This window comes from Bubalus bubalis, chromosome 12 (genome assembly GCF_019923935.1).
Source record: "Bubalus bubalis isolate 160015118507 breed Murrah chromosome 12, NDDB_SH_1, whole genome shotgun sequence".
NCBI classification, from domain to species: Eukaryota; Metazoa; Chordata; class Mammalia; order Artiodactyla; family Bovidae; genus Bubalus; species Bubalus bubalis.
In genome coordinates this window covers 86,648,134-86,672,749 of record NC_059168.1, presented here as the reverse complement: position 1 = coordinate 86,672,749, position 24,616 = coordinate 86,648,134, and the positions used below count along the sequence as shown (strand labels likewise).

At 50.9% G+C, this 24,616-nt stretch overlaps 1 protein-coding gene across 5 annotated transcripts in view; it reads left to right on the top strand.

The window, feature by feature from the left end:
• The window catches only part of HPCAL1 (hippocalcin like 1), a 117,954-nt gene that overhangs the window by 74,329 nt on the left and 19,009 nt on the right, over positions 1-24,616 (top strand). For 3 of the 5 annotated variants that reach the window (XM_006073772.4, XM_006073773.4, XM_006073774.4), the window contains one exon: positions 12,615-12,701. Coding sequence is in view for 1 of the 5 variants with exons in the window: in XM_044926253.1 (XP_044782188.1) it covers positions 12,615-12,701; positions 15,459-15,528 (157 nt within the window). In the remaining 4 variants the exon portion in view is untranslated. Of the gene's footprint in view, positions 1-8,504; positions 8,643-12,614; positions 12,702-15,458; positions 18,323-24,616 lie in introns of those variants that run through there. The other 2 variants (XM_044926253.1, XM_006073776.4) reach the window with 2 other exon arrangements.

Below are 24,616 nucleotides of genomic sequence, written 5' to 3'. Positions count from 1 at the left end.
GGAAAGTGGCTTAACCTCTCTGAGCCTGTCTGTTGGTGGCCGATGATCCTGAGATGGGGGCAGAGCGTGAGTGTACCCAGTGACCCTGAGGTGGAGCCTTAAACGCTAGGAGTTTAAGGAGCTTCCGTGTGAATTTGTTACCTCCTGTGGTTCCTGCAGCCCCCCTGGGAATTCACGGGATGGGAGCAGCCCCGAAGGATGGGCCGCTTGCCCAGGGCCACATGGTGACATGTCAGAGTCCAAATCCGACACTCTTGGGACCATTTCCATGAGAAGAGGGTGCCTGGTCTCCAGCCTCCACTTCGGGTGCTCTAGTACCTGCTGTCCAGGGGTGGCAGGTGCCGTAAGGGCTCCCCCACCACCCCTCCCCCCGCCCCGGCTAAGACTGACCACGACGGTGGGCCTGTCTGTGGGCAGAACGTGCCCCACATAGAAATGGCTGCACAGGCTTTGGATTCCTCCCCGCTCCCCGCCTCCCTGGACCAGCCGGTGTTTCCCCCATGGCCACCTCATTGTTCTCTGTTGGCAAAGCTTTGCTTTCTCTTCCTCCCTCCGGAACAGGAGGCGCCTCAGACGCCGCCGGGAAGAACTCCAGGCAGAGATTTTATGGCCCCTGGTCCCTTTGGCATCAGGAGCTGGTCGGGGGGAGTGGATCCGTGGCCTGAGCTCCAGAGGTTCCAAGAATTCATTAGTGGGCAATGAGCCATTTTATTTTTGTTCCTGCCCACGGAGAATCAGGAGTGAACAAGCTTGGATTTTATGTCGGAAGGAAAAGCATTGCCTTCAGAAGTGACCTGCCACCTCTACCCCCGCCCCTACCACTGGGGAGGACCCAAGGAGGTCCCCCCTTTTTGCTGCCTTCAGTTCCAGGGACTCTTACCATCCTTTCCCCAGTACCCAGTATTTTTGTAGCACTCTCTGGTTGTCAGAGTTCTACAACAATTGTGCTTAAAATAAAAAAGTAAACTCCTTGCCCTGTCCTCTGAGCCCCTGCTCCCCCCACCTCCCCGCTGCTCCCCACTTCTGCCTGTTGGCCATGCTTTGGCCACACTCACTTTCTTGCTGCCCCTTGACGATGCCAAGCATGCTCTGCCCCAGGGCCTTTGCATTTGCTGCCCCTTCTGCCGAGAGCCCTCATCATAGGCTATCCCTTCCTCTTCACATGTGTCCCTGACTCTGAGCATCCAAGCAAGAGTTACTGCCCCGACCCCAACCCACCGCGGCGTGCTCAGTTGCTCAGTCATGTCCAACTGTTTGTGACCCCATGAACTGTAGCTTGTCAGGCTCCTTTGTCCATGGGATTTCCCAGGTAGCAATACTGGAGTGGGTTGCCATTTCCTTCTCCAGGAGATCTTCCACATCCCGGGATTGAACCTGCGTCTCCTGCACTGGCTGGCGGATTCCTGACCATTGAGCTGCCCGGCAGTCTTCATCGGATCACTTCGTTTTATTCTTTTCCTAGCAGTTGGTGATCTGCTTACTTTCTCGTTGCTGTCTTGTTACTTGAAAGGAAACTTTTTGGAGCTTCATCTGTGTTGTGTGTCATGGAGGTTTTTTCCGATTGTTCTGCGTACCAGCACACTACAGGTTGTCATCCATCGATGGCAGGTGGACATGAGGACAGTTTTCTCTAGGGGCAAGCTGGATTCTTAGCCCCTGACCAGCAGGGAAATCCCTCTAACTCAGTTATTGAATTGAGCAGTGGAGGAAAATGCCTTTGTGTTGTGCCAATTGTCTGTGTGAAAGTATTCGGTGAGCTACCGCCCCAATTACCTGGGGACCATGGTGGAATTAGTCATCCTAAAACCACAGTCACCTCAGAAATAGTCATAATCCAAAACCCATTCGTCTCTGACTCCAGACCCATTGTATTTTTCTCCCTCAGGGACTTTGCTTCCTAATTAAGTTGGATTTCAGGATATATTAAAATAATTTGTCATCTCTTGAGCACACATTCGCCCCTGCTGCAAGCGGGCAGATCAGAGTCAGCCCAGGAGGCCTGGGTCTGGGCGAGAGGAGGTGTTGAGCCCTGGCAGGAGGAACTGCCTTTCAAGGACTGGCCAGCAAGGATGCTGGGCACTGAGCCCTCCGGGCCTGGGCCCTAGAGGAGGAACTAGCCCCAGAAATGGCCCTAGAACCCTGGTTTGTTAGCTGGTGGTTCACAGTCAGTGCCCTGGGGTGGCGGATAGGGCGGTTTCAGGGATTGAACTCCTTCAGCCCGGACCCAGCGTGTATCCAGAGGGACTTCCCCTCCCCAGCCGCCCACCCAGTGCACCAGATCGCCTCCTGGAACGCAAGTGATCCCTGGAGCTTGGTTTGACTGCCCATCCCCGACATCCAGCACGTGACATCTGAGGGTACCCGGCTGGGCTGTGGGTTCCTCGAAAGTCAGGCCGGTGTCCCCTGCACCTAATGCACTCTGCAGGCACTCAGCAAGTGTGGGGGGTGCAAGTTGGGGGCAGGGTGGGGAGCGAGGCTTCAAGGCAGTTTTGCAGCTCAGCTGAGACCTGAGGCTGCCAGTTTTCACGGTCGGCCACGGTGACAAGCTCTGAGAGCTGTGACCTCCGGCTGCAGAGCTGGGAGGCCCTGTGCTTTGCCCCCCTGTTCCTGTGAACCTGCTCTTTGCCCTTCTGTCTTCTGGGGTAGAGAAGTACAAGAACGCTGGCCTAGACTCCGGTTTGTTTGTTTTTTAATAACTTTATTAAGATACAATCCATGTACCGCACAATTCAGCCATATAAACTATACAAGGCAATGGCTTTTAGTACATCACCAGGTACATATGCAACTGCCACTGCACTCAATTTCACAATGCTCCATCACCCCAAAAGAATGCTCCATCACCCCCAAAAGAATGCTCCATCATCCCAAAAGGAGACCCCATACTCTTTATTTTTGTTGATTTAATTCATTCATATTTTTCTTTTAGCAAATATCAGATAATATGAACAAAGTTATATTGCTCACTATAATTAAATTCTTTTTTTGCTTTATATAAGTTATACACATACTAAAGTAGGTAAAATTCACTAAAGTAAATCAGAAATATTCCAGAACTTTGACCTGTACTTCTCTACATTAGGACAAAAGAAAGCTTGTCAAGTTTCCCTGGGATCAGTGTCATGCAGCAAACTGAATGACTATATGCTGCTTTTAAGTTAACATTTCCCATTTTTTAAGGACTACTTTTAGGTTACAGTTAAAATAATTTTTATCTCAAGTTTTGTGAAAGAACAGAAGCTGGCCATACAAATCCTGTTCATAACATTATGGGCCATTTAAAAAATAAGAAGTATTAAAAATAAAACTATACGTATAATCAAGAAAATTCTACTCATCCTGCTAAGAAAAAACAGCTACCAATAACTTATTTTAGAATATTTTAAATACAGATGGAATTTATAATAACTAGATTTCATTGTATCTTGTTTTATTGATTCATGTGAACTGTGAACTTCCTGATGTTCAAGCTGGTTTTAGAAAAGGCAGAGGAACCAGAGATCAAATTTCCAACATCCGCTGGATCATGGAAAAAGCAAGAGAGTTCCAGAAAAACATCTATTTCTGCTTTATTGACTATGCCAAAGCCTTTGACTGTGTGGATCACAATAAACTATGGAAAATTCTGAAAGAGATGGGAATACCAGACCACCTGATCTTCCTCTTGAGAACTTTGTATGCAGGTCAGGAAGCAACAGTTAGAAGTGGACATGGAACAACAGACTGGTTCCAAATAGGCAAAGGAATTCGTCAAGGCTGTATATTGTCACCCTGTTTATTTAACTTATATGCAGAGTACATCATGAGAAACGCTGGACTGGAAGAAACACAAACTGGAATCAAGATTGCCGGGAGAAATATCAATAACCTCAGATATGCAGATGACACCACCCTTATGGCAGAAAGTGAAGAGGAACTCAAAAGCCTCTTGATGAAAGTGAAAGTGGAGAGTGAAAAAGTTGGCTTAAAGCTCAACATTCAGAAAACTAAGATCATGGCATCCGGTCCCATCACTTCATGGGAAATAGATGGGCAAACAGTGGAAACAGTGTCAGACTTTATTTTTCTGGGCTCCAAAATCACTACAGATGGTGACTGCAGCCATGAAATTAAAAGACGCTTACTCCTTGGAAGGAAGGTTATGACCAACCTAGATAGCATATTCAAAAGCAGAGACATTACTTTGCCAACAAAGGTCCGTCTAGTCAAGGCTATGGTTTTTCCTGTGGTCATGTATGGATGTGAGAGTTGGGACTGTGAAGAAGGCTGAGCGCTGAAGAATTGATGCTTTTGAACTGTGGTGTTGGAGAAGACTGTTGAGAGTCCCTTGGACTGCAAGGAGATCCAACCAGTCCATTCTGAAGGAGATCAGCCCTGGGATTTCTTTGGAAGGAATGATGCTAAAGCTGAAACTCCAGTACTTTGGCCACCTCATGCGAAGAGTTGACTCATTGGAAAAGACTCTGATGCTGGGAGGGATTGGGGGCAGGAGGAGAAGGGGACGACAGAAGATGAGATGGCTGGATGGCATCACTGACTCAATGGACGTGAGTCTGGGTGAACTCCGGGAGTGGGTGATGGACAGGGAGGCCTGGCATGCTGTGATTCATGGGGTCGCAAAGAGTCGGACACAACTGAGCGACTGATCTGATTTGATCTGAATGCTTCTCTTTTAATTTTAAAGTAACAGATTACTTCAAAATAAAGCCACACTGCTTAATATTTTATAATTTCATTCTTTTATAAATTTAAGACTCCCCAAAAAGTCCAGATCCAGGATTACAAAACAAGCAACCTTCAGAATGTATTTTGTTTGGTAGGCGGAATGGTTCTTAATCTTTGGAAGTATAACACCTTCATGCAGTACTTACTTGCTTGAGATGACCACAACAGTTCCCCACACTGTCACCTTCTAAGCTTGAGATGTGATACTGATACCCTGTTTTTAATATTATAAAACACAGTTGTTGTTGTTGTTTAGTTGCTCAGTCATGTCCGCCGACTCTTTGAGACCCCATGGACTGTAGTCCACCAGGCTGCTCTGTCTATGGGATTCTCTAGGCAAAAATACTGGAGTGGGTTGTCATTTCCTCCTCCACCCCAAACCCTTTCAGTTCAGTTCAGTTGCTCAGTCGTGTCCGACTCTCTGCGACTCCATGAACCACAGCACGCCAGGCCTCTCTGTCCATCACCAACTCCTGGAGCTTACCCAAACTCATGTCCATTGAGTTGGTGATGCCATCTAACCATCTCATTCTCCGTTGTCCCCTTCTCCTGCTTTCAATCTTTTCCACCATCAGGGTCTTTTCAAATGAGTCAGCTCTTCGTATCAGGTGGCCAAAATATTGGAGTTTCAGCTTCAACATCAGTCCTTCCAATGAACACCCAGGACTGATCTCCTTTAGGATGGACTGGTTGGATCTCCTTACAGTCCAAGGGACTCTCAAGAGTCTTCTCCAACACCACAGTTCAAATGCATCAATTCTTCTGTGCTTAGCTTTCTTTATAGTACAACTCTCACATCCATACATGACTACTGGAAAAGCCATAGCCTTAACTAGACAGACCTTTGTTGACAACGTAATGTCTTTGCTTTTTAATATGCTGTCTAGGTTGGTCATAACTTTCCTTTCAAGGAGTAAGTGTCTTTTAATTTCATGGCTGCAATCACCATCTGCAGTGATTTTGGAGCCCCCCAAAATAAAGTCAGCTACTGTTTCCCCATCTATTTGCCATGAAGTGATGGAACCAGATGCCATGATCTTAGCTTTCTGAATGTGAGCTTTAAGCCAACTTTTTCACTCTCCTCTTTCACTTTCATCAAGACGCTCTTTAGTTCCTCTTCACTTTCTGCCATAAGGGTGGTGTCATCTGCATATCTGAGGTTATTGATATTTCTCCTGGCAATTTTGATTCCAGCTTGTGCTTCCTCCAGTCAACGTTTCTCATGATGTACTCTGCATATAAGTTAAATAAGCAGGGTGACAATATACAGACTTGACGTACTCCTTGGAACCAGTCTGTTGTTCCATGTCCACTTCTAACTGTTGCTTCCTGACCTCCATACAGGTATTTCAAGAGGCAAGTCAGGTGGTCTGGTATTCCCATCTCTTTCAGAATTTTCTGAAGTTTACTATGATCCACACAGTCAAAGGCTTTGGCATAGTCAATAAAGCGGAAATAGATGTTTTTCTGGAACTCTCTTGCTTTTTTGATGATCCAGTGACTGTTGGCAATTTGATCTCTGGTTCCTCTGCCTTTTCTAAAACCAGCTTGAACATCTGATTCAGTTCACGGTTCATGTATTGCTGAAGCCTGGCTTGGAGAATTTTGAGCATTACTTAGCTAGCATGAGAGATGAGTGCAGTTGTGCAATAGTTTGAGTATTCTTTGGCATTGCCTTTCTTTGGAATTAGAATGAAAACTGACCTTTTCCAGTCCTGAGACCACTGCTGAGTTTCCAAATTTGCTGGCATATTGAGTGCAGCACTTTCACAGCATCATCTTTCAGGATTTGAAATAGCTCAACTGGAGTTCCATTACCTCCACTAGCTTTGTTCTTAGTGATACATAAGGCCCACTTGACTTCACATTCCAGGATGTCTGGCTGTAGGTGAGTGATCACAGCATTATGATTATCTGGGTCATGAAGATCTTTTTTGTATATATAGGTTAGACACATACTAAAGTGGGTACAATTTTGGCTACTACCTTTAGCTACCACGTCTGATTCTCCTATCCACCTTTCCCCAGCCCTAAGAAATGGTTAATCTACTTTCTGTCTCTATAGATTTCCTATTCTGGGCATTTTCTATAACAGAATCATACAACATTTGTCCTTTTGTGCTGGTTTCACTTAGCATAATGTTTTCAAGGTTCATCCATATTGTAGCACATGTCAGAACTTCTTTTTATAGCTAAATGATATTACACTGTATGAAAATACCACATTTTGTTTATCCATTCATATAGTAATGAACGTTTGGGTTGTTTAATAATGCTGCTATGAACAAGTTTTTTTATGGACGTTTGTTTTCATTTCTCTTGGGTTTCTTCCTCGGAGTGGAGTTTCTGGGTTATATGATAATCGTATGTTCACTCATTTGAGAAACTGCTAGATTGTTTTCCAAAGTGGCTGCACCATTTACATCACCAACAGCAGTGGGATCCAATTTCTCCAAATCCTCACCAACACTTGCATTGATCTGATGTTTTCTTTTCCCAAAATTTTAGTGGGTGTGAAATGATATCTCATTATGCTTTTGATTTGCATTTCTCTAAACACTAACGATGTTGAGCATCTTTTCTTTCATTAGAAAAAAATTTATTTAATTTTGGCTGTGTTGTGTCTTTGTTGCTGCACACGCTTGTCCCTAGTTCCAGCGAGCGGGGGCTCCTCTGGGTGTGGTGCTCAGGCTTCTCGCTGCGGTGGCTTCTCTTGTGAGGTACAGGCTCTAGGGTTTGTGGGCTTCAGTAGATGCAGCTCCTGGGCTCTAGAGCACAGGCTCAGTGGCTGTGAGGTGCAGGCTCTAGGGTTTGTGGGCTTCAGTAGATGCAGCTCCTGGGCTCTAGAGCACAGGCTCAGTGGCTGTGAGGTGCAGGCTCTAGGGTTTGTGGGCTTCAGTAGATGCAGCTCCTGGGCTCTAGAGCACAGGCTCAGTAGCTGTGAGGTGCAGGCTCTAGGGTTTGTGGGCTTCAGTAGATGCAGCTCCTGGGCTCTAGAGCACAGGCTCAGTGGCTGTGAGGTGCAGGCTCTAGGGTTTGTGGGCTTCAGTAGATGCAGCTCCTGGGCTCTAGAGCACAGGCTCAGTGGCTGTGAGGTGCAGGCTCTAGGGTTTGTGGGCTTCAGTAGATGCAGCTCCTGGGCTCTAGAGCACAGGCTCAGTGGCTGTGAGGTGCAGGCTCTAGGGTTTGTGGGCTTCAGTAGATGCAGCTCCTGGGCTCTAGAGCACAGGCTCAGTAGCTGTGAGGTGCAGGCTCTAGGGTTTGTGGGCTTCAGTAGATGCAGCTCCTGGGCTCTAGAGCACAGGCTCAGTGGCTGTGAGGTGCAGGCTCTAGGGTTTGTGGGCTTCAGTAGATGCAGCTCCTGGGCTCTAGAGCACAGGCTCAGTGGCTGTGAGGTGCAGGCTCTAGGGTTTGTGGGCTTCAGTAGATGCGGCTCCTGGGCTCTAGAGCGCAGGCTCAGTGGCTGTGAGGTGCAGGCTCTAGGGTTTGTGGGCTTCAGTAGATGCAGCTCCTGGGCTCTAGAGCGCAGGCTCAGTGGCTGTGAGGTGCAGGCTCTAGGGTTTGTGGGCTTCAGTAGATGCAGCTCCTGGGCTCTAGAGCACAGGCTCAGTGGCTGTGAGGTGCAGGCTTTGTTGCACCACAGCATGTGGAGTCTTCCTGGATCAGGAATCGAACTCACGTCTCCTACATTGCAAGGCGGATTCTCAGTCACTGGACCACCAGGGAAGCCCCTGTAGTAAGGTTTTAAATTGAGAGCTGTGAGTTCTACTCTTTTATTTTTCCAGAACTGTTTCAGCTGTTCTGCGTCCTTTGAAGTTCCATATGAATTTTAGAATCAGCCAAATACAAAGCAGTAAGCTGGCATTCTGAAGGGGAACCTGGAGGTTAGTGTGGGGAGTATTGTCATCTTAACAGTGGTAAGTCTTCTGATCTATGAACATGGGATATTTTCCCACTTATTTAGATCTTCTTTAATTTTTTTCAACAATGTTTTGTAGTGTTCAGAATACATTTTGCATTTTTTTGTTAAATTTATTTTATAAATTTTTAAATAATTTTTGATGCTATTGCTTATAGAATTGTTTTCGTAATGAAATGTGTTAATTTCATTTTTGGATTTTTAATTGCCTGTATATAGAAATACACTTAGTTTTTGTATGTTGATCATGTATCCAGCAACCTTGCTTAAATTATGTCATTAGTTCTATTACTTTTTTTTTTAGTGGATTCCTTAGGATTTTCTATATAAAATATTATGTCATCTGCAAATAGACATAGTTTTACTTCTTTTCTAATTCAGATGCCTTGTACTTTTTTCTTGCCTAGTTGCCCTGGTTAGAACCTCTAGTATAATGTTGAATTGAAGTGACAGGAGTGGGCATCCTTGTCTCATTCCTCATCGAAGGGAAAAAGCATCTGGTATTTTTATCATTAAGTGTGATGTTGGCTGTGAGTGTTTCACACATATCCTCTGTCAGACTGAGGAAGTTTCCTTCTGTTCTTAGTTTGAGTGTTTTTATCATGGAAGGATGTTGGATTCTGTCAAGTGCTTTTTCTGCCTCTGTTGAGATTAGCATGTGATTTTTGCTTTTTATTTTACTGTATGATGTACAACATTAATTGTTTTCAGATGGTAAACTATCCTTGCATTCCTGAGATGAATCCCATTTGCTATGATGTATAATTCTTTTTATTCTTTATGGTACTGGATTGGCTATGCTGGTTTTTTTTTTTTTTTTTAAGGTCTTGTTTGTTTTTCTTTTCATCCTTGGCCATTAGGGACATTGGTCTGTAGCTTTCTTCTCTTGTGGAGACTTTGTCTGGTTTTGAGATCAAGGTCGTACTAGCCTCATAGAACCAGTTGGGAAGTGTTCCCGCCTCTTCTGTTTTTTGGAAGAGTTTGTGAAGAATTGTTATTAATTCTTTAAATGTTTATAGAACTCAGCAGTAAGACCATCTGGGCCTGGTGGGGACTTTTCTTCATGAGTAATTTTTTGATTACTAATTCAGTCTCTTGCCTTGTTATAGGTATGTCAGACATACTTCTTCTTGAGTCAGTTTCAGTAGTCTGTGTCTTTCAAGTTGGCTTCGATTCTTACAAGAGTGTTTTCAAGGCTTCTCTGTGCTCTTTTAGTCATTGTTGACATTTATTGCATCTTCCTATGAGCAAGTATTTTGTGTGTGTGTGCATTTGCTCACGGAATCTTTTAAGAGGTTGATGAACTAGGTAGGATTATCATCATCTCCATTTTACATCCTGGAAGACTGAGGCAGAGAGAAGGTAGATAATGGGTCACACAACTAGGAAATAGTAGAGCTAGGATTTGAGCCCAAGCAGCCCAGCTACAGAGCCCTCTCTGCTCTCCCAGGGCCTTGCTCTGTGCTACGAGCTGGGAGTACCAAAATGAGTCAAAGCTGGTCACGGCCTGAGTCACCCCCCACCCAGAGACCCCAGACCTAGGAGAGGGAGGTGCCTTGGGCATAAAGTGAACAAAAGGCTGGGAGATCAGGATGGGCCCCAGAAGAAAGGGACCCAGGTGAAGCGGGCCTTGAAGGAGGGTCCAATGCAGGGGGTGTGTGTGGGTGAGTCAGGGAGTGTGCTCCCTCCCCAGGGCTTCTGTCTTCTACCTCTCCTCTCTCCCAAGTGCTCGGAGAAAGGAAAGGGCATCACAGCCCTTGGATGCTGATGCCCCGCCTGGCAGGAGTTTGGAGCACTAGGCTCCGGCCCAGGAAGTCTGTTTGAATCACCCAAGCATCCACAGTTTGTTCTCCTAGAGAGGAAGTGGCATGACCATTTGTAAGACAATTGAGAGACAGAAATCAGGAGCAACCAGATATAACTCAACATAATTATTTCTGCATAATGACTTCTGCCTCTTGATTCCGTCTCCAGCGATGACTGTCATCTGTATCTGTCACAGGAAAGCTGGTGGCCGGGGAGCCCCTGTGGCTTAGCCGATAGAGCCAGGAGGAAATTTGCAATTTGAGTTAATGGAGTGTTCCCAAGCAGACTGGGAGCCAGAGCCTTCTGGAAGGATGGCTCCTCCTGCTGGGAAACCTGGGATCAGAGCTGGTCCAGCCTCCCCAAGGGATCCGGCCCATCCACCGTGTCACAGCTGGGGACACTGAGGATGGCGGGGGTCATAGGGCCCACCCCAGTCACAGGGCCTCCCAGCGCAGAAGAGCACCTCTGCTGTCCCCACTCCACAGAGCTCTTCCTGGGAGAGCTGGGGCGTGTCTGGTGAGACAGGACAGTGTCCACCTGGACTAGGAATGCCGTCACCGTCCCTGAGCTGATCCTTGAGCTTGATGTTCATGCAGGTCTGTCCCCCAGAGGCTAGAAATGGTGGGGCCTTTGTGCAGATGATCTGCAGCTAAGGGAGGCCCCCCTGTGACATTCATGGTGCAGAGTGGCTGGAGGGCACCCCCCCACCACCACCACCTGCAGGAGGACCACAGGCCCAGGGCACACATGATCCAACACTGGAAAAGCAAAAGCCCCCTAACCTGAGAGGGTGCTTGCCTGTGGCATACCCACGCCTCCTATAAGCTCCTGTAATTGACGAGGGCATCTGGAAAGAGCAGAGGTAGGTTTAGGGGTGTACATTTTGGGCATCCCACTTGGCCACGTGTGACCTTGACACGTGTCCCCAAATCTGTTTGCTCCTCTGTAAACCGGAGAGTTAGAATGGACCCTCCCTGCCAGGGCTGATAGGAGGTCAAGATGATAAAATGACCACCAGACACATTGCTTCTAGCACATTCTGCCGCTGATGCCAACTTACTGGTTTTCACCAGGGTGACCTTGTGGAGGACCCTGGACCATGTCCAGGCTTTAATTTCCCTGAGTGTCCAAGCAGGGCTCCAGAGTCATGAGATGACTTAGCTGAGATCATTGACGTGAACCTCACCTTTAGAAAAATAGGGGACAAGGTGAGCAGAGGGGGATTTTAGGGCAGGGAAGCTGCCTCGTATGATATTAATATTATAACGTCGATGGTGAAGGACAGGGGAGCCTGGCATGCTGCTGTCCACGGCGTCGCAAAGAGTCGGATGCGACTGAGCAACCAAACAACAGGACGTTACATGTTTGTTCAAACCCACAGAACATACGACACCAAGAATGAGCTCCTGTGAGCTCTGGCTTGGGGGCGATGCCGTGTATCCGTCTAGATCCACTAGTTGTAACATAGGTACCCCAGTCTGCAGGGGAAGGACTGTGAACATGAGGAGGGCTGTGTCTGGGGACAAGGGGTAAGTGGGAACACTGTTCTTTCTGCTCTGCTTTGCTGCGAATGAAAAAACTGCTCTAAAAAATAAAGTCTAATAAGAGTGTTTGTTACATGTAGGTACATACTGGTGTATATGTGTATACATAAAGTACGTCAGTGACCTCCAGTGAGCATATCTGGTGGGGAGATGCGTGGTGTTTGCACTCCAGGTCTTGAATCCTAGCAGTGAGCGTCAGTGATGTAGTGGGCATATGAAGCCCTGCATTGCTGAAGCAGGGTAGGATTCTGACTGAGCACAAGTGCACTGTGCTTTCAGTCATGTCCATGGGATGCATTTGGGGGCACTCATTTCTCAAACAGGGATTATTTATTGAGCGCCTGCTGCATGCAAGCTCTGAGCCAGGCACTGGCTGCCCAGAAATGAAGGCACAGACTCTCTGGCCTTGTGGAGCTCACAGTCAGTTCAGGAGAGATGCAGCCCTCATTCTGCAGGGGCAAGGAGAGCCCTGCCAGCCCCTAAGGAGGAAGAGAACCTTGTATTACAGGAGGATCATGGGGAAATGTGTGTAGATTGTACGGAAGTGACTGGTGAGGAAGTCAGTGGGCTCTGGGTCCGGGTGGCCCCGCCACACGTGACGGATCTGTCCTCTCTTCCAGGGCATGGTCTAGCAGCCTGGGCCAGGACGTGGAAGCGGCCTCCGAGGTTCTGACCCCTGCTTTCTCTCCACCTCCGCTCGGCCTTGGGTAAGTGCTCTGGTGTGGTGGGGGCGGGGGGGCAGGTGAGATGGGGTAAGGACGGGGCTCTAAGGGGCCTCTACCTCTCTGTGGGGTCCTGTCCACATGCCAGCGTGTGGGGACTTGACTCAGTCAGCGGAAAGAATGGGGAAGGCTTTAGGGGGGCAGTCTGCCCAGCACCCCCATGATGGCACAGTCTCGCCCCCACATCCCGTGGGTGGGGCCTTCCTGCCTCTCTTGCTTGGACACCAGGGTGTAGACTTCCTGAGGGAGGGGTGTGTCTGCTGCTGCCCTGCCTTTCCTTCTCTCACCTTCCCTGCTCACCCAGTGAAAGTACTTGCTGGTGTGGGCCAAGAGACCCAGGGTGCGGGTCTGGGGACAGACTTCAGAGTGGGTCTCTGGGCTTTTCTCCCCAAAGAAAACAGACACAGCTCCATGTGGAAGCAGACATGGCCGCTTTCATTGGTCTGATCTTTCACCAGCCCTGTCGGAGCTGGGAAATGTGTGGTGGGGGGTGGGGAGGGGGCAGGAGCTGGATCTGGCTACCTGGATATCACTTGTGTACAGAGGTCCAGCTGGAGGTTGGTGGGTGGACACAGGGGCACAAGGGGAGGTGCCTGGCCAGGTTAGGTCCTCCTGAGGCTAGTAGCTGGGTGTCAGGAGCTGGAGCAGGTGGAGGGGTCCAAAGAGGGCAGAGGAGGTGGTCCCTGGTGTCTCCTTCCATCCCAAGGCCCCCTGGGTGTTTCATTTCTCACCCAGCAAAGACTCAGTAACCCTTATCCCCCACCCCCGAGAGAGCAGAAACTCTGGGAGGCAGGTGGCACCTCTGACAACGAATGTCCTTGGTTGGGATGTCCTGGACCAAGTGATGGGAAATGGGAGGACCCCTCTTTCTGCCCCTCTCCCTTTGGTGATGGACAGGAGGGCCTATCCCCCAAGTCTTCCATCTCTGTCTACCTGCTGCAGGCACCTGAGTGCTAAGGCTGCGGGTCCCAGCCTTCTGCCAGCAATCACTCATTCATCCCCTCAACAAAGTGTGTACTGATCACTCACACTAGAGCGTCCAGGCTCTGGGCTTCCAGTGGAGAACTGACTTGAATAAAACCTGGCCCCAGGGACTCCATATTCTAGTTCAGGGAAGAGAGAAAGAATTCAGTGAAATACAGAGAAAAAAAATAAAGTAGGAAAGGGGATAAGAATGTGTGTTGGGGTGACAGTTTTGGACAGAGGAGTTAGAGAAGGCCTCACTGACAAGTGCCCTGAGCCTAGATGCAGTGGAGGCGAGGGAGCAGTTTGGTATCAGAGGAAGAGCCAGTGCAAAGGGCCTGTGGCAGCAGCATGTCTGAGGGATTCGGGGGCAGCAAAGAGATCCGTGTCACGGGAGAGGATGCACAAGTGCGGGGAGAGGGGATGGGCCAGACAGCTGCTGGGGCTGTAGTTCATGCATGAGGAGTGGGACACTCACAACACGAGCCCAGCAAGGAGCAGCATCTCAGTGCAGTCGAGACCACCCTGCATGGGGAGCCCCTCGCTCACTTCACACGTAATTGTTCCTCACAGAGACTTAAGCACTGCTCTAAAGATGCTGGATGAACAGGGGCATGGAGACAGGGCTTCTGCAGGACAAGAGGCCAGGAGAGCAAGGCCGCAGGCTGACTCTGAATGCGGTCCACCTGGCTGTCCCGATGTGGCCTCAGAGTGGAAACTGTGGTGGCTTCGAGGCAGGGCACCCGGAAAGGGAAATCCTTCCTAGGTTGTACATTGAGGGTTATTTTTAGAGTGACCAGCAATGACTTGGCAATATCACTTCCTGTGAGTGTCCCCTCCAACCCTCAACCACGGGGACGGGCCCTGCATGACAGGCCTTGTGGGCAGATGCGTGCTCACATGCACGTACACACACATGCACACACTGTGGTGCACACAGGTTGGCATTCTCATCCACTGCATGGTCAGTGGAGGGATGGGGGCCATGTCCTGGCCCGCCTGCAGGATGGCGAGCCCCAGGTCAGGGGCTCGCTGTCTTCAACATCCCTGAGCTTCTGCTCCAGGTGGGGTTCTGCACGAGATGGCTGCATGCGTGCCGAGAGAGGGAGGCCTGGCCCCGGGCTTACACCTGCTCGGGAAGGAGAAATGCAGGGGTCAAAGGAAGGGCACCTGCCGGTCTGTCTTTGCTCAGCTCCCAAGGGGTGAGACAGAGAGTATGCACAGACGAAGGATGAAGTGATGTCCCCAGGGTCTCACTGACTGCTGGCCCCTGGCCAGGCCCCTGAGCAAGGTCTGAGCCCACCTGGACTGTCCCCCTAGATCATCCGCCTCTCCTATCAGGCCCTCACTTATCTTTCTCTTTCACATCCAGCCCAGGCCTAGGCCCAGGCCCATGGCCACGATTTCTGGGACAGCCTGCATTTCACATTTCCTGTCCTGTGGATCCCTGACATGTCCTTGGGTTGGTCAGACCCCAGGGGCACGTTGGTCACTTAGCAACACCCATGTCACAGGGTGGCTATTCTGAGGATTTCAGAGGTTCTCCAGGAAACTGGCTCCTTCACGGATGTCACAGAATATTGGGGTCAGAGGGGCTCTGATGGGCAATGTGGAGACCTTAAGGGGCCAGGAAGATGGGCTCTTGGGCACGCTGAACAGCATGCCAAGGCTGCAGATGCACTGAACTGCTAAGCCTGCAGAGGATCTGGGGCTGCCTGCCAGGGGCGCCCTTGCCCTTGTCGCCCTTTTTCACCCTCTTTCCTTGCTTCCTTTCACCAGCTACGCCGCTGCCCTGTACTTTAGATGTTGTACTGATCGGCTGTGGGATTATTGGCTAGCCACGCCCTGAGAAACTGAAACTCAGTTCTACGTCTTTGGGGAAAAGAATCGGGAAGGACCTGAGCTACAAGCCTGGAATGCCGCCTTCCTTCCCTCCCCTCTTTGTCCCCACCACACCAGCACCACGCTTGATTCAGAGTATAGACTAACTCAGGGTAAGGAAGGAAAGAGGGATTCACACCTTCCTTCCTTCCCAGCTAGAGTGGAAGCACTTTGGGGGCACCTTGTACATTTCTGTATCCCCAACACCTCACCAGCACTTCACCAGGGGCTTCCCAGGTGGTGCTAAGTGGTAAAGAACCCGCTTGCCAATGCAGGGGACATAGGAGACGAGAGTTCAATTCCTGGGTCGGGAAGATCCCCTGGAGGAGGGCATGGCATCCCACTCCAGTATTCTTGCCTGGACAATCCCACGGACAGAGGAACCTGGTGTCCATAGGGTCGCACAGAGTCAGACACAACTCACAGCCTATCACGCATGCACCTCTGCACCTTGATCCCCACTCAGTAGGTGCTCTGATAATGTGTGTTGACTGACACTTTCTGTGTGAGTTTGTGCTGTGGCACCAGCTCTGCCTGCAGAATCTTTGGCTTCTGGTGCTGTGATTTAAGAATAAAAACAGCAAAGGGCAGTGTTTAGGAGATGTCTTCACTCGGATTATAAATACACTCTGATGACAACTCAAGACTGTAGCCCTGGGGCCACCAAGAGGCAGCTGGCATGTCACTGTTGGTGCGCCCAGCGTCTTGGCCAGGCTGATGCCACTTTTCGGGAGAATGACTTACTGTTTTTTATTTCTCTCCAAAGACATTAAACATGAATCAAATAGCAGATGAGATGATTCACTGGAAGTTTTCTTCCAAGTTTCAAAACACACACACACAGAGAACGGGATTGATGTGCTGAACCGTACGTAAGTGAAGCCAGGCAGCATTAGGCTGGAGCCCTGCCTCCAGGGGCTCTGCTGTGGGCAGCACCTCGCAGAGGGGGACCTCGCCCTGAGGTCGAAGCCCTGTGTCAACCATCACAAAACCCCAGAAGGCCACGGGTGTCTCAAAAACCCCTCAAGTCTAATGTTCATCATGACATTGCTTCCGTTTCTACCCAAGATATCCTAGAATGTGACCAAACCTCATTATCTGGGGCACAGGAATACACAATTTGGAAAGGGTTCATTTGGGGCCCATGGATTGAGAATTGAGTCATGGCTGAGGCGCGGAACCTGGCAGAAATGAGCCTTCTCCCACCTGCGGGGAGAAAAGCGAATGCGTCTGCCAACCGGGATCCTGGGGAGAGGGACACACACGGTCGCCGGGTGGGTGAACGTCTCTGGTGCCGTCCAGGCTCCCACTGGCAGTAGATTCCAGGACGTTTTTGAGGGTGGAACGTGCCTCGGGGGCCACGTTGTCCAAACTCATATTTTTCAGATGAGGAAAGTAAAGCTGTGAGGCACGTGACTTGCCCAAGATTGCCCAGGCATCCCGACCGCACCCTTGGGGGCGGGGGGTGGGGGGACAGCGGTCCTATAGTAACATCTGATTCCTGTCTGCTCACTGACACCCTTCATCTCCCTCAGGGCTCTCCCATGTTCCCACCTTTACCATCTGCCCGAGAAAGAATGCAGAGGCAGTTTTTCAGGTATTTTTTGACTCAGACTGTACCAATTTGAAGGCCTTCCCTAGTGGCTCAGATGGTAAAGTGTCTGTCTACAATGCTGGAGACCTGGGTTCGATCCCTGGGTCGGGAAGATCCCCTGGAGAAAGCAATGGCAACCCACTCCAGTACTCTTGCCTGGAAAATCCCATGGACAGAGGAGCCTGGTGGGCTACAGTCCACGGGGTCGGACACGACTGAGTGACTTCACTTTTACTTACCAGTGTGAACTGCCCTTTGGGTCATTAGTCCGAATTCCAACTCCTCAGGGTTGATGGTATCTTTTCTTCTTTCCTCCGCTGCCTCTGCTCCCTGCATCCTGCATTTGTTGATCAATCCATTCGTTCCTCATTCCCCTCCACTGCTCTGTATTGCCCCACGCTGTTCTGTGCTGCTCGGTACTGATGTGTTGTTAGGCTGCTCGTTGCCCAGGAAGGTGCCTGGGGAGGTAACAGGCCCAGCTGTGGAGCAGGGATGGGGCGCTTGCTGGTGGTCTCCCCAGAAGCTCGGGCCAGAGTTGCTGAAGTCACAGAGCTGCCCAGGCTCCCTGCAGCCCCTGCCCAGATGAGGCCCCGTCCACATCCCTGGCCGCGTGCCTCCAGCCACACCACACAGTTCCACACACTCATGTCTCCCCGCATGCTGACGCCCTCTGCCATGTCGCCCCAGCCCTCCTCTACTGCAGGGACCCACCCACAGCAGAGCTTGGCTCCCGTGTGGCTCACAAGTCACACCTTCGGGTCCTGGTGCATAAAGTGTGTGCCAGCCTAGGACACGTATGAAGTAGCTGTGGCGGGAATGAAGGAATGGAAAGCGTGGCCCACACTGGTTTCTCCGAGATAACTGAATTCCTGGGGTGAAATATTTGTTGTTGCATACACCGTTGTGTTGGAAAGCCCTTCTCTCCCGAGAGCACCACCCCCTGCCCCACCAGACCTGGTTTCTCTCCCACTGGAGCCAGAGAACCGACTGAGGCTTCCAGGCAGCGCCTGGTGGGGCCGCAGCAGTGTGGAGGAAAGGGCCATGCCGAGTGTGAGTGTGTGTCTGTGCGTGGTGTATGTGTGTGTGTCTGAGTGTGTATGGTGTGGGGGGGTTGTGTGTGAAATGTGTGTGGGGTGGGCAATACAGTGTGTGTGTGTCTGTGTGGTGTAGGTGTATGGTTTAGGGGGGAGTATTGTGTGGGGGATGTCTGTGTGACGTGTGTGGTGTGTGCAGTAGGGTGTGTGTGTATGTGTATGGTGTTGGGGGGTGTTGTGGGGGGGGTGTGTGTGTGTGACATGTGTGCTGTGTCCAGTAGGAAATGTGTGTGTATGTGTGGTGTATATGTATGGTGTCGAGTGGTATTATGTGAGGTGTGTGTGTGACATGTCAGGTGTGTGTATGACGTGTGTTGTGTTTGCAGTAGGGTGTGTGGGGGTGTGTGTGTGTGTGGTGTATATGTATGGTGTGGGCTGGTATAGTGTGGGAGGTGTGTGTGACGTGTGTGGTGTGTCCAGTAGGGTGTGTGTGTGTATGTGTGAGTGGTGTATGGGTATGGTGTAGGGTGGTATTATGTGGGGGGTGTGTGTGTGACATGTGTGGCGTGTCCAGTAGGGTGTGTGTGTGTGTGCGTGAGTGGTGTATGGGTATGGTGTAGGGTGGTATTGTGTGTGGGGGTGTGTGTGACGTGTGTGGCGTGTCCAGTAGGGTGTGTGTGTGTGTGCATGAGTGGTGTATGGGTATGGTGTAGGGTGGTATTGTGTGTGGGGGTGTGTGTGACGTGTGTGGTGTGTGCAGTAGGGTGTGTGTGTGTGCATGAGTGGTGTATGGGTATGGTGTAGGGTGGTATTGTGTGTGTGGGTGTGTGTGACGTGTGTGGTGTGTGCAGTAGGCTGTGTGTGTGTGCATGAGTGGTGTATGGGTATGGTGTAGGGTGGTATTGTGTGTGGGGGTGTGTGTGGTGTGTGCAGTAGGGTGTGTGTGTGTGCGTGAGTGGTGTATGGGTATGGTGTAGGGTGGTATTATGTGGGGTGTATGTGTGACGTGTGTGGCGTGTCCAGTAGGGTGTGTGTGTGTGTGCGTGAGTGGTGTATGGGTATGGTGTAGGGTGGTATTGTGTGTGGGTGTGTGTGTGACGTGTGTGGTGTGTGCAGTAGGGTGTGTGTGTGGGGCTGTGTGTGTGTGGTGGTATTGTGTGGGGGTGTGTGTGTGGTGTATATGTATGGTGTGGGCTGGTATAGTGTGGGAGGTGTGTGTGTTTTGTGTGTGGTGTGTGTGTATGGTGTAGGGTGGTATTGTGTGTGGGGGGTGTGTGTGATGTGTGTGGTGTGTGCAGTAGGGTGTGTGTTTTGTGTGTGGTGTGTGTGTATGGTGTAGGGTGGTATTGTGTGTGGGGGTGTGTATGACATGTGTGGTGTGTGCAGTAGGGTGTGTGTGTGCACAAGTGTGTCTCAGGTCCACCCTGTCCACACAGATCTGAGCGGCCAGCCCCCGGGAACACTGGGGTTGCTCTGGGCTGGTCTTCAGTTCCTGGGAAGCTCCCTGTCCTTCAGGAGCCTGTCCTGAGTGTCCACAGGCTCCTCAAGCCCGTGGACCTGAACCAGCTAGAAGCCCCAGGAGACACCCTGCAGTTGGACAGGCCCTGCTCTCCTGGGGATGGGCCTTTGTGGCGTCCGCTGTCGTGCTGAGGGCTTCCCAGGTGGCGCTAGGGGTAGAGAACCCACGTGCTAATGCAGGAGACATGAGAGATGCGAGTTCGATCCCTGGGTCAGGAAGGTCCCCTGGAGGAGGGCATGGGCACCCACTCCAGTATTCTGGCCTGGAGAATCCCATGGACAGAGGAGCCTGGGGAGCTACAGTCCCTGGGGTCACAGAGTCAGACACGACTGAAGTGACTTAGTGCGTGTGCACCGTTGTGCCGATCCTGGGGGGCTTTGGCTAGAGCCCAATTTGCCCTGGCAGCGTGAGCCAGGGGTCTGCGCTGTTGCAGGGCTGGGTTCTCCTGTCTTCTTCCCTCATTTTCTTCTTGAAGAACAGGAGTTGGAATTTCACTGGCCCTGCCCGCCGCTGCATGTATTGAGCCCCTAGGATCCCAGCCCCTCTGCCCACCCTCGTGTGCACTGAGCATGCAAGGTAGAGGGTCTGCTGGAAAGTGTGGACCCGCCTCCGAGCCTGGCTCTGTCTGATACTGTGATTAAGCTCATCAAGCACTTTGCACATTTCTTTTATCATAAAAGGTGCAACAGAACTTCCATATATTTGTCTGATGCTTCATATTTGTCAGAGCCCTTTCTTGGCCTTCAGTTCCCTTTATCCTCACCACCATGCTGTGAAATCAACAGGCTGGGACCGTTCTTCCCATTTACAGCCAAGGAAACTGAGGCCCAGAGATGCTAAGAGACAGCCAAGACCAGAAGACTAGAGAGGGGGTCCTGGGAAGAGACTCAGGCTGGCCATTTACGGCCCAGTGAGGGGGGGTCCCTTCTGTACACAGTCCCCATCCTGACTCAGCTCCCCGAGACTGACAGTGGTCCCATTTAACAGAGGAGCAAACAGAGGCTTTGTCTGGAGCCTTGAGACAGGGGACTGCCTGATTCCAGGACCCAGTCCAACGTGTTCCCTGCGAGCTGCCAGTCATCAAGGCTGCGGGGTGTGGGCCCCCTGGCCAGGATGCTCGCTTCCTCTCCCACAGGGAGGACGTTGCCTTGCGGGAGGACTGCAGCTCACGTCTGGCTCGGAGCACTGGCATAGAATTGCAGACTCACTCTGCTGCCTGCCTGCAGGTCTTTCCCACGCGGGCTTGGTTTACATGAGTCACTGCACAGCCGGCCAGGCCCAGGCAGCTGGAGGAATTTACTCCACCATGTGCGGGCGCTGGTGGCCCAAACCTCCGTGCGTAATAAGCCAACTAGGATGAGGGCGCCCCCCTCACCGTGAACTCTGTCCCCCAAGGCTGACCGAAGAGGGAGCAGATCTATCAAGGGGCTGGTATGGGGGCTTCTGAAGTCTCAGACTGGCTCCTGCCTCCAGCCAGCGGTGTCCAGTCTGCTGTGGGCTCTTAGGTTTCCTTCAAAAGAGCGTTAGGAGCGAGAAGGAGATGCCCTGTGATTCATAACGTTGTTTGATTCAAACTCAGAGCTTTTGTTGTTGGATCGAACAGGGGCAGAGCCCTGCGTCCCAGGCTACATTCATTCTGAGCGTTTTCAGGGGGCGTGGGCATTTGCTGGGGAGGGTGGGGGGGGCATTACCAGCACCCCCTTCCAGCCCCCCTTCTGTTGCTCCCTATGACCCCCTCCTCTGCCGTCTGCACGGCGTTCCTGGCACTCTGTAGTCAGGCTCACCACTCCCGTCTGGGTATCAGTGGCGTGGGGTGGGTTCTCTCCCGGCCCCCTCGCCCTGGCAAACCCCATTCCCTTTGTCCGCCCACCCAGAGAACTCCTGGCCCCTTGTAAGCAAGCCTCACTCGATACCTTACCCTTGTCATGGGTGTGCTGGAGGGCACAGGGGGCACCTGGGGAGGGGCCCTGTGTCTCATTCATCCTGGCGTTTCCATGCCTGACACAGAAAGGGCCTCAGGAACGTTTGTGGGCCAAAGGGAACAGATTTCCTCCTCACACCAGCCTGGCGTTCGGGGATATGCCCCCGCTAAGCCTCACAGTTGCCTTCAAATGAGGCTTCAGCTGGGGCAGAGGAAGCCCTGGGCTCTGGGGACTCTGCACTTTGACCCCCAGCAGGCTCGCTCAGGCTTGCCCCTCACTAGGCTGCTGGCTGTGCCCCTGGCCCGGCCTCTAGCTCCCTCTGCAGACACGTGGGCCTCACCTCTTGCCGGACGTGTAGCAGGGACAATGGACTTAAGGAAAATTATGGGGTCTTGGTTTTGATCCTACCTCAAGCCCTTTTCCTGTGCGTCAGCGATTCTGTGGAGGGAGGCTCACCCTCCAGGCCATTTCCTCTTCCTCTCCCTGTCGTGTTCTTCCCGCAGAGGCTCATTTATGTCTGATCCACCAACCTGCCTTCCTTCCCTGGGGAAGCAGCCCAAAGCACTCATCCCCAGAGGATTCAAGTAGCCATGACCTTGGCTCCGGAGCGTGGCACACCAGGCAAAGGACCACACGGCTGGGGTGTGTTCACAGGGAAGGGAGGAGATAGCCCCAGCCCAGTGAGTGGACTGTGAGTCTGACACCTCCAGGCCCCCTCTTCTGCTGCAGCTGGCCCTGTGCTGGTAGATGGAAATTTCCAGAATACCACGTCTGAATTCCAGAATGTTCCTTCTTGGAGCTTGAAGTCATCCATATTCCTGATGTTGTTGTGTCTGATTCTTTGTGAAACTATGATCTGTAGCCCACCGGGCTCCTCTGTCCATGGGATTCTCCAGGCAAGAATACTGCAGTGGGTTGCCATGCCCTCCTCCAGAGGATCTTCCCAACACAGGGATTGAACCCAAGGCTCTTACGTCTCCTGCTTTGGCAGGCGGGTTCTTTACCACTAGCACCCCCTGGGAAGCCCAGGTACAGAGTCACAAACTGTTAGAGCAACAGGGTCCTAGAGGAAACCTGTTCACTTATTCATCTGTTCATTCATTTGGGCACTGTGCTAAGCCCTTGGTCACACAAGCATTATTTCAGATATTTTGACTGAGCCCTGGTTGTGTGCCCTGTTCTGGGCACTGTGGAGATGTAGCAGTGAACAAAAGCAGGGAGTCAACCGTATATCAATACAGTACCAAGTAGTGGGAATGGCCACGGAAAGGGGCGAGGGTGAGGGCAGATGCTACTCGAGATGGTCTCCCTGGAGGAGGTTCCACCAAGAAGACTTGAGCAAAGACATGAACACCGAGGAAGTGTGCCTTGCAGATACTGACGGGAAGGAAGGGCAGCCCAGGTGGTGGTTGTTCAGATGCGCAGACATGTCTGACTCTTTGTGACCCCATGGACTTGGCTCCCTGTCCTTGGGGAACTGCAGAATCAAAGACCTTGGGGCTAGAACATGCTAGCATGCTCTCCTACTGGCATAAGTGAGGTATATACTCTTTCCTCAAGGAACTCACAGTCTAATGAGCGAAAAACATAAGTAAATGATGTACTAAAAGTTGAGGTCACAAGAGAAATAGGTTTAAAAATGCTACTAGAATACAAAAGGAAGAACAACCGTAGCGGGGTTGGAAAATGCTTCCATGAGTAGGTGGCATTTGAGTTGGGCTTTGGTGGATGAATAGGAGTTTGCTGGCGGCTGAGGCAAGCAGCCACATGGATGAACGGTGACTTCAGAGGCACAAGGTGTTCAGGGAAAGCTACACGGCTCCTCTTCCTGTTGAGTGAGTGGTTCTTCAAGGGGAAGAGCATCCTCTTGGGGAGTCTCCTTTCCTTTTCTCCACCTCTTCTTTCCCCCAGCGTCACGGAGGGCATGTCAACTTCAGGAAAGTGGAAGGGGAGAGTGGCTCAGATAGGGAGATTTCTCTGCCTTGCTTGGCCAGCCTGCCTCTTTCCTTCTCTTTTTTCCCTCCTCCTTCCCTCCTTTCTTTTATATATTTTTTAAAATACTTATTATTCATTTATTTGGCTGCGCTGGGCCCTAGTTGCAGCATACAGGATCTTCCAACTTTGTTGAAGCATGTAGGCTTTAGTTCCCTGACCAGAGATCAAACCTGGGCCCTTTGCATTGGGAGCATGGAGTTTTAGCCATGGGACCACCAGGGAAGTCCCTCTTTTATATATTTTTTAAAGCTTTTGGAGGTCTTGGGATTTTAAGCTGCTGGGGCAGGTCCAGGAGTCAGGAGGACACTCAGTTGGATTTCTCAACCAAGTCACTGCTTGGAGTCCAACCAGCTGGTGAAGCTCTGATGCAATAGGCTTTCAGGAAGCCTCCGGAAATGGGCTCCCCAAGGCCTGTGGTCTGAATTTAGATTTAGGTGCATCGGGAACCGCCGGCTCCAGAGGTGTTACTGACCCCCTCGTCCCCCAGCTCTCACCTGGGCTTCGTGTTCTCCCTCAGAAGAGGAGGAGGAACACCCTGTCTCTTCAGCCCCTCCTCCCATCCTTACCCGTAGCGGGGACTAGACCTAGGTCTTCATTGCAGCTGGTCTCCGGCAAAATTCTTGAAGCCGCTGAAAATAGAAACTCGTGGGTCTCACCTGTAATTATGACATGCAAACACCACTATGTTACACTCATGGGCACCAAGGAGTGAAACAAACACAGGCCACCTCTCCCAGCTGGGCGCAGTTAGCAGTGGGCCTGCAGTCGAGGTGCTAATGAACTTGGTGGCCCCCTAAACCAGGCCCCTAGGATGTACCCAGTGCTCAGCAGTCACTAGAAATAAAACACAGCCACCCACACATATAATTTTACCTTTTCTGGTAGCCACCTTTAAAAAGTTAAACAAATGAGATTAATGTTACCAGCATAATTAACTTAACCCACTGTATCTCAAGTGGTATCATTTATCATTTCACTTGTAATTAGGAGAG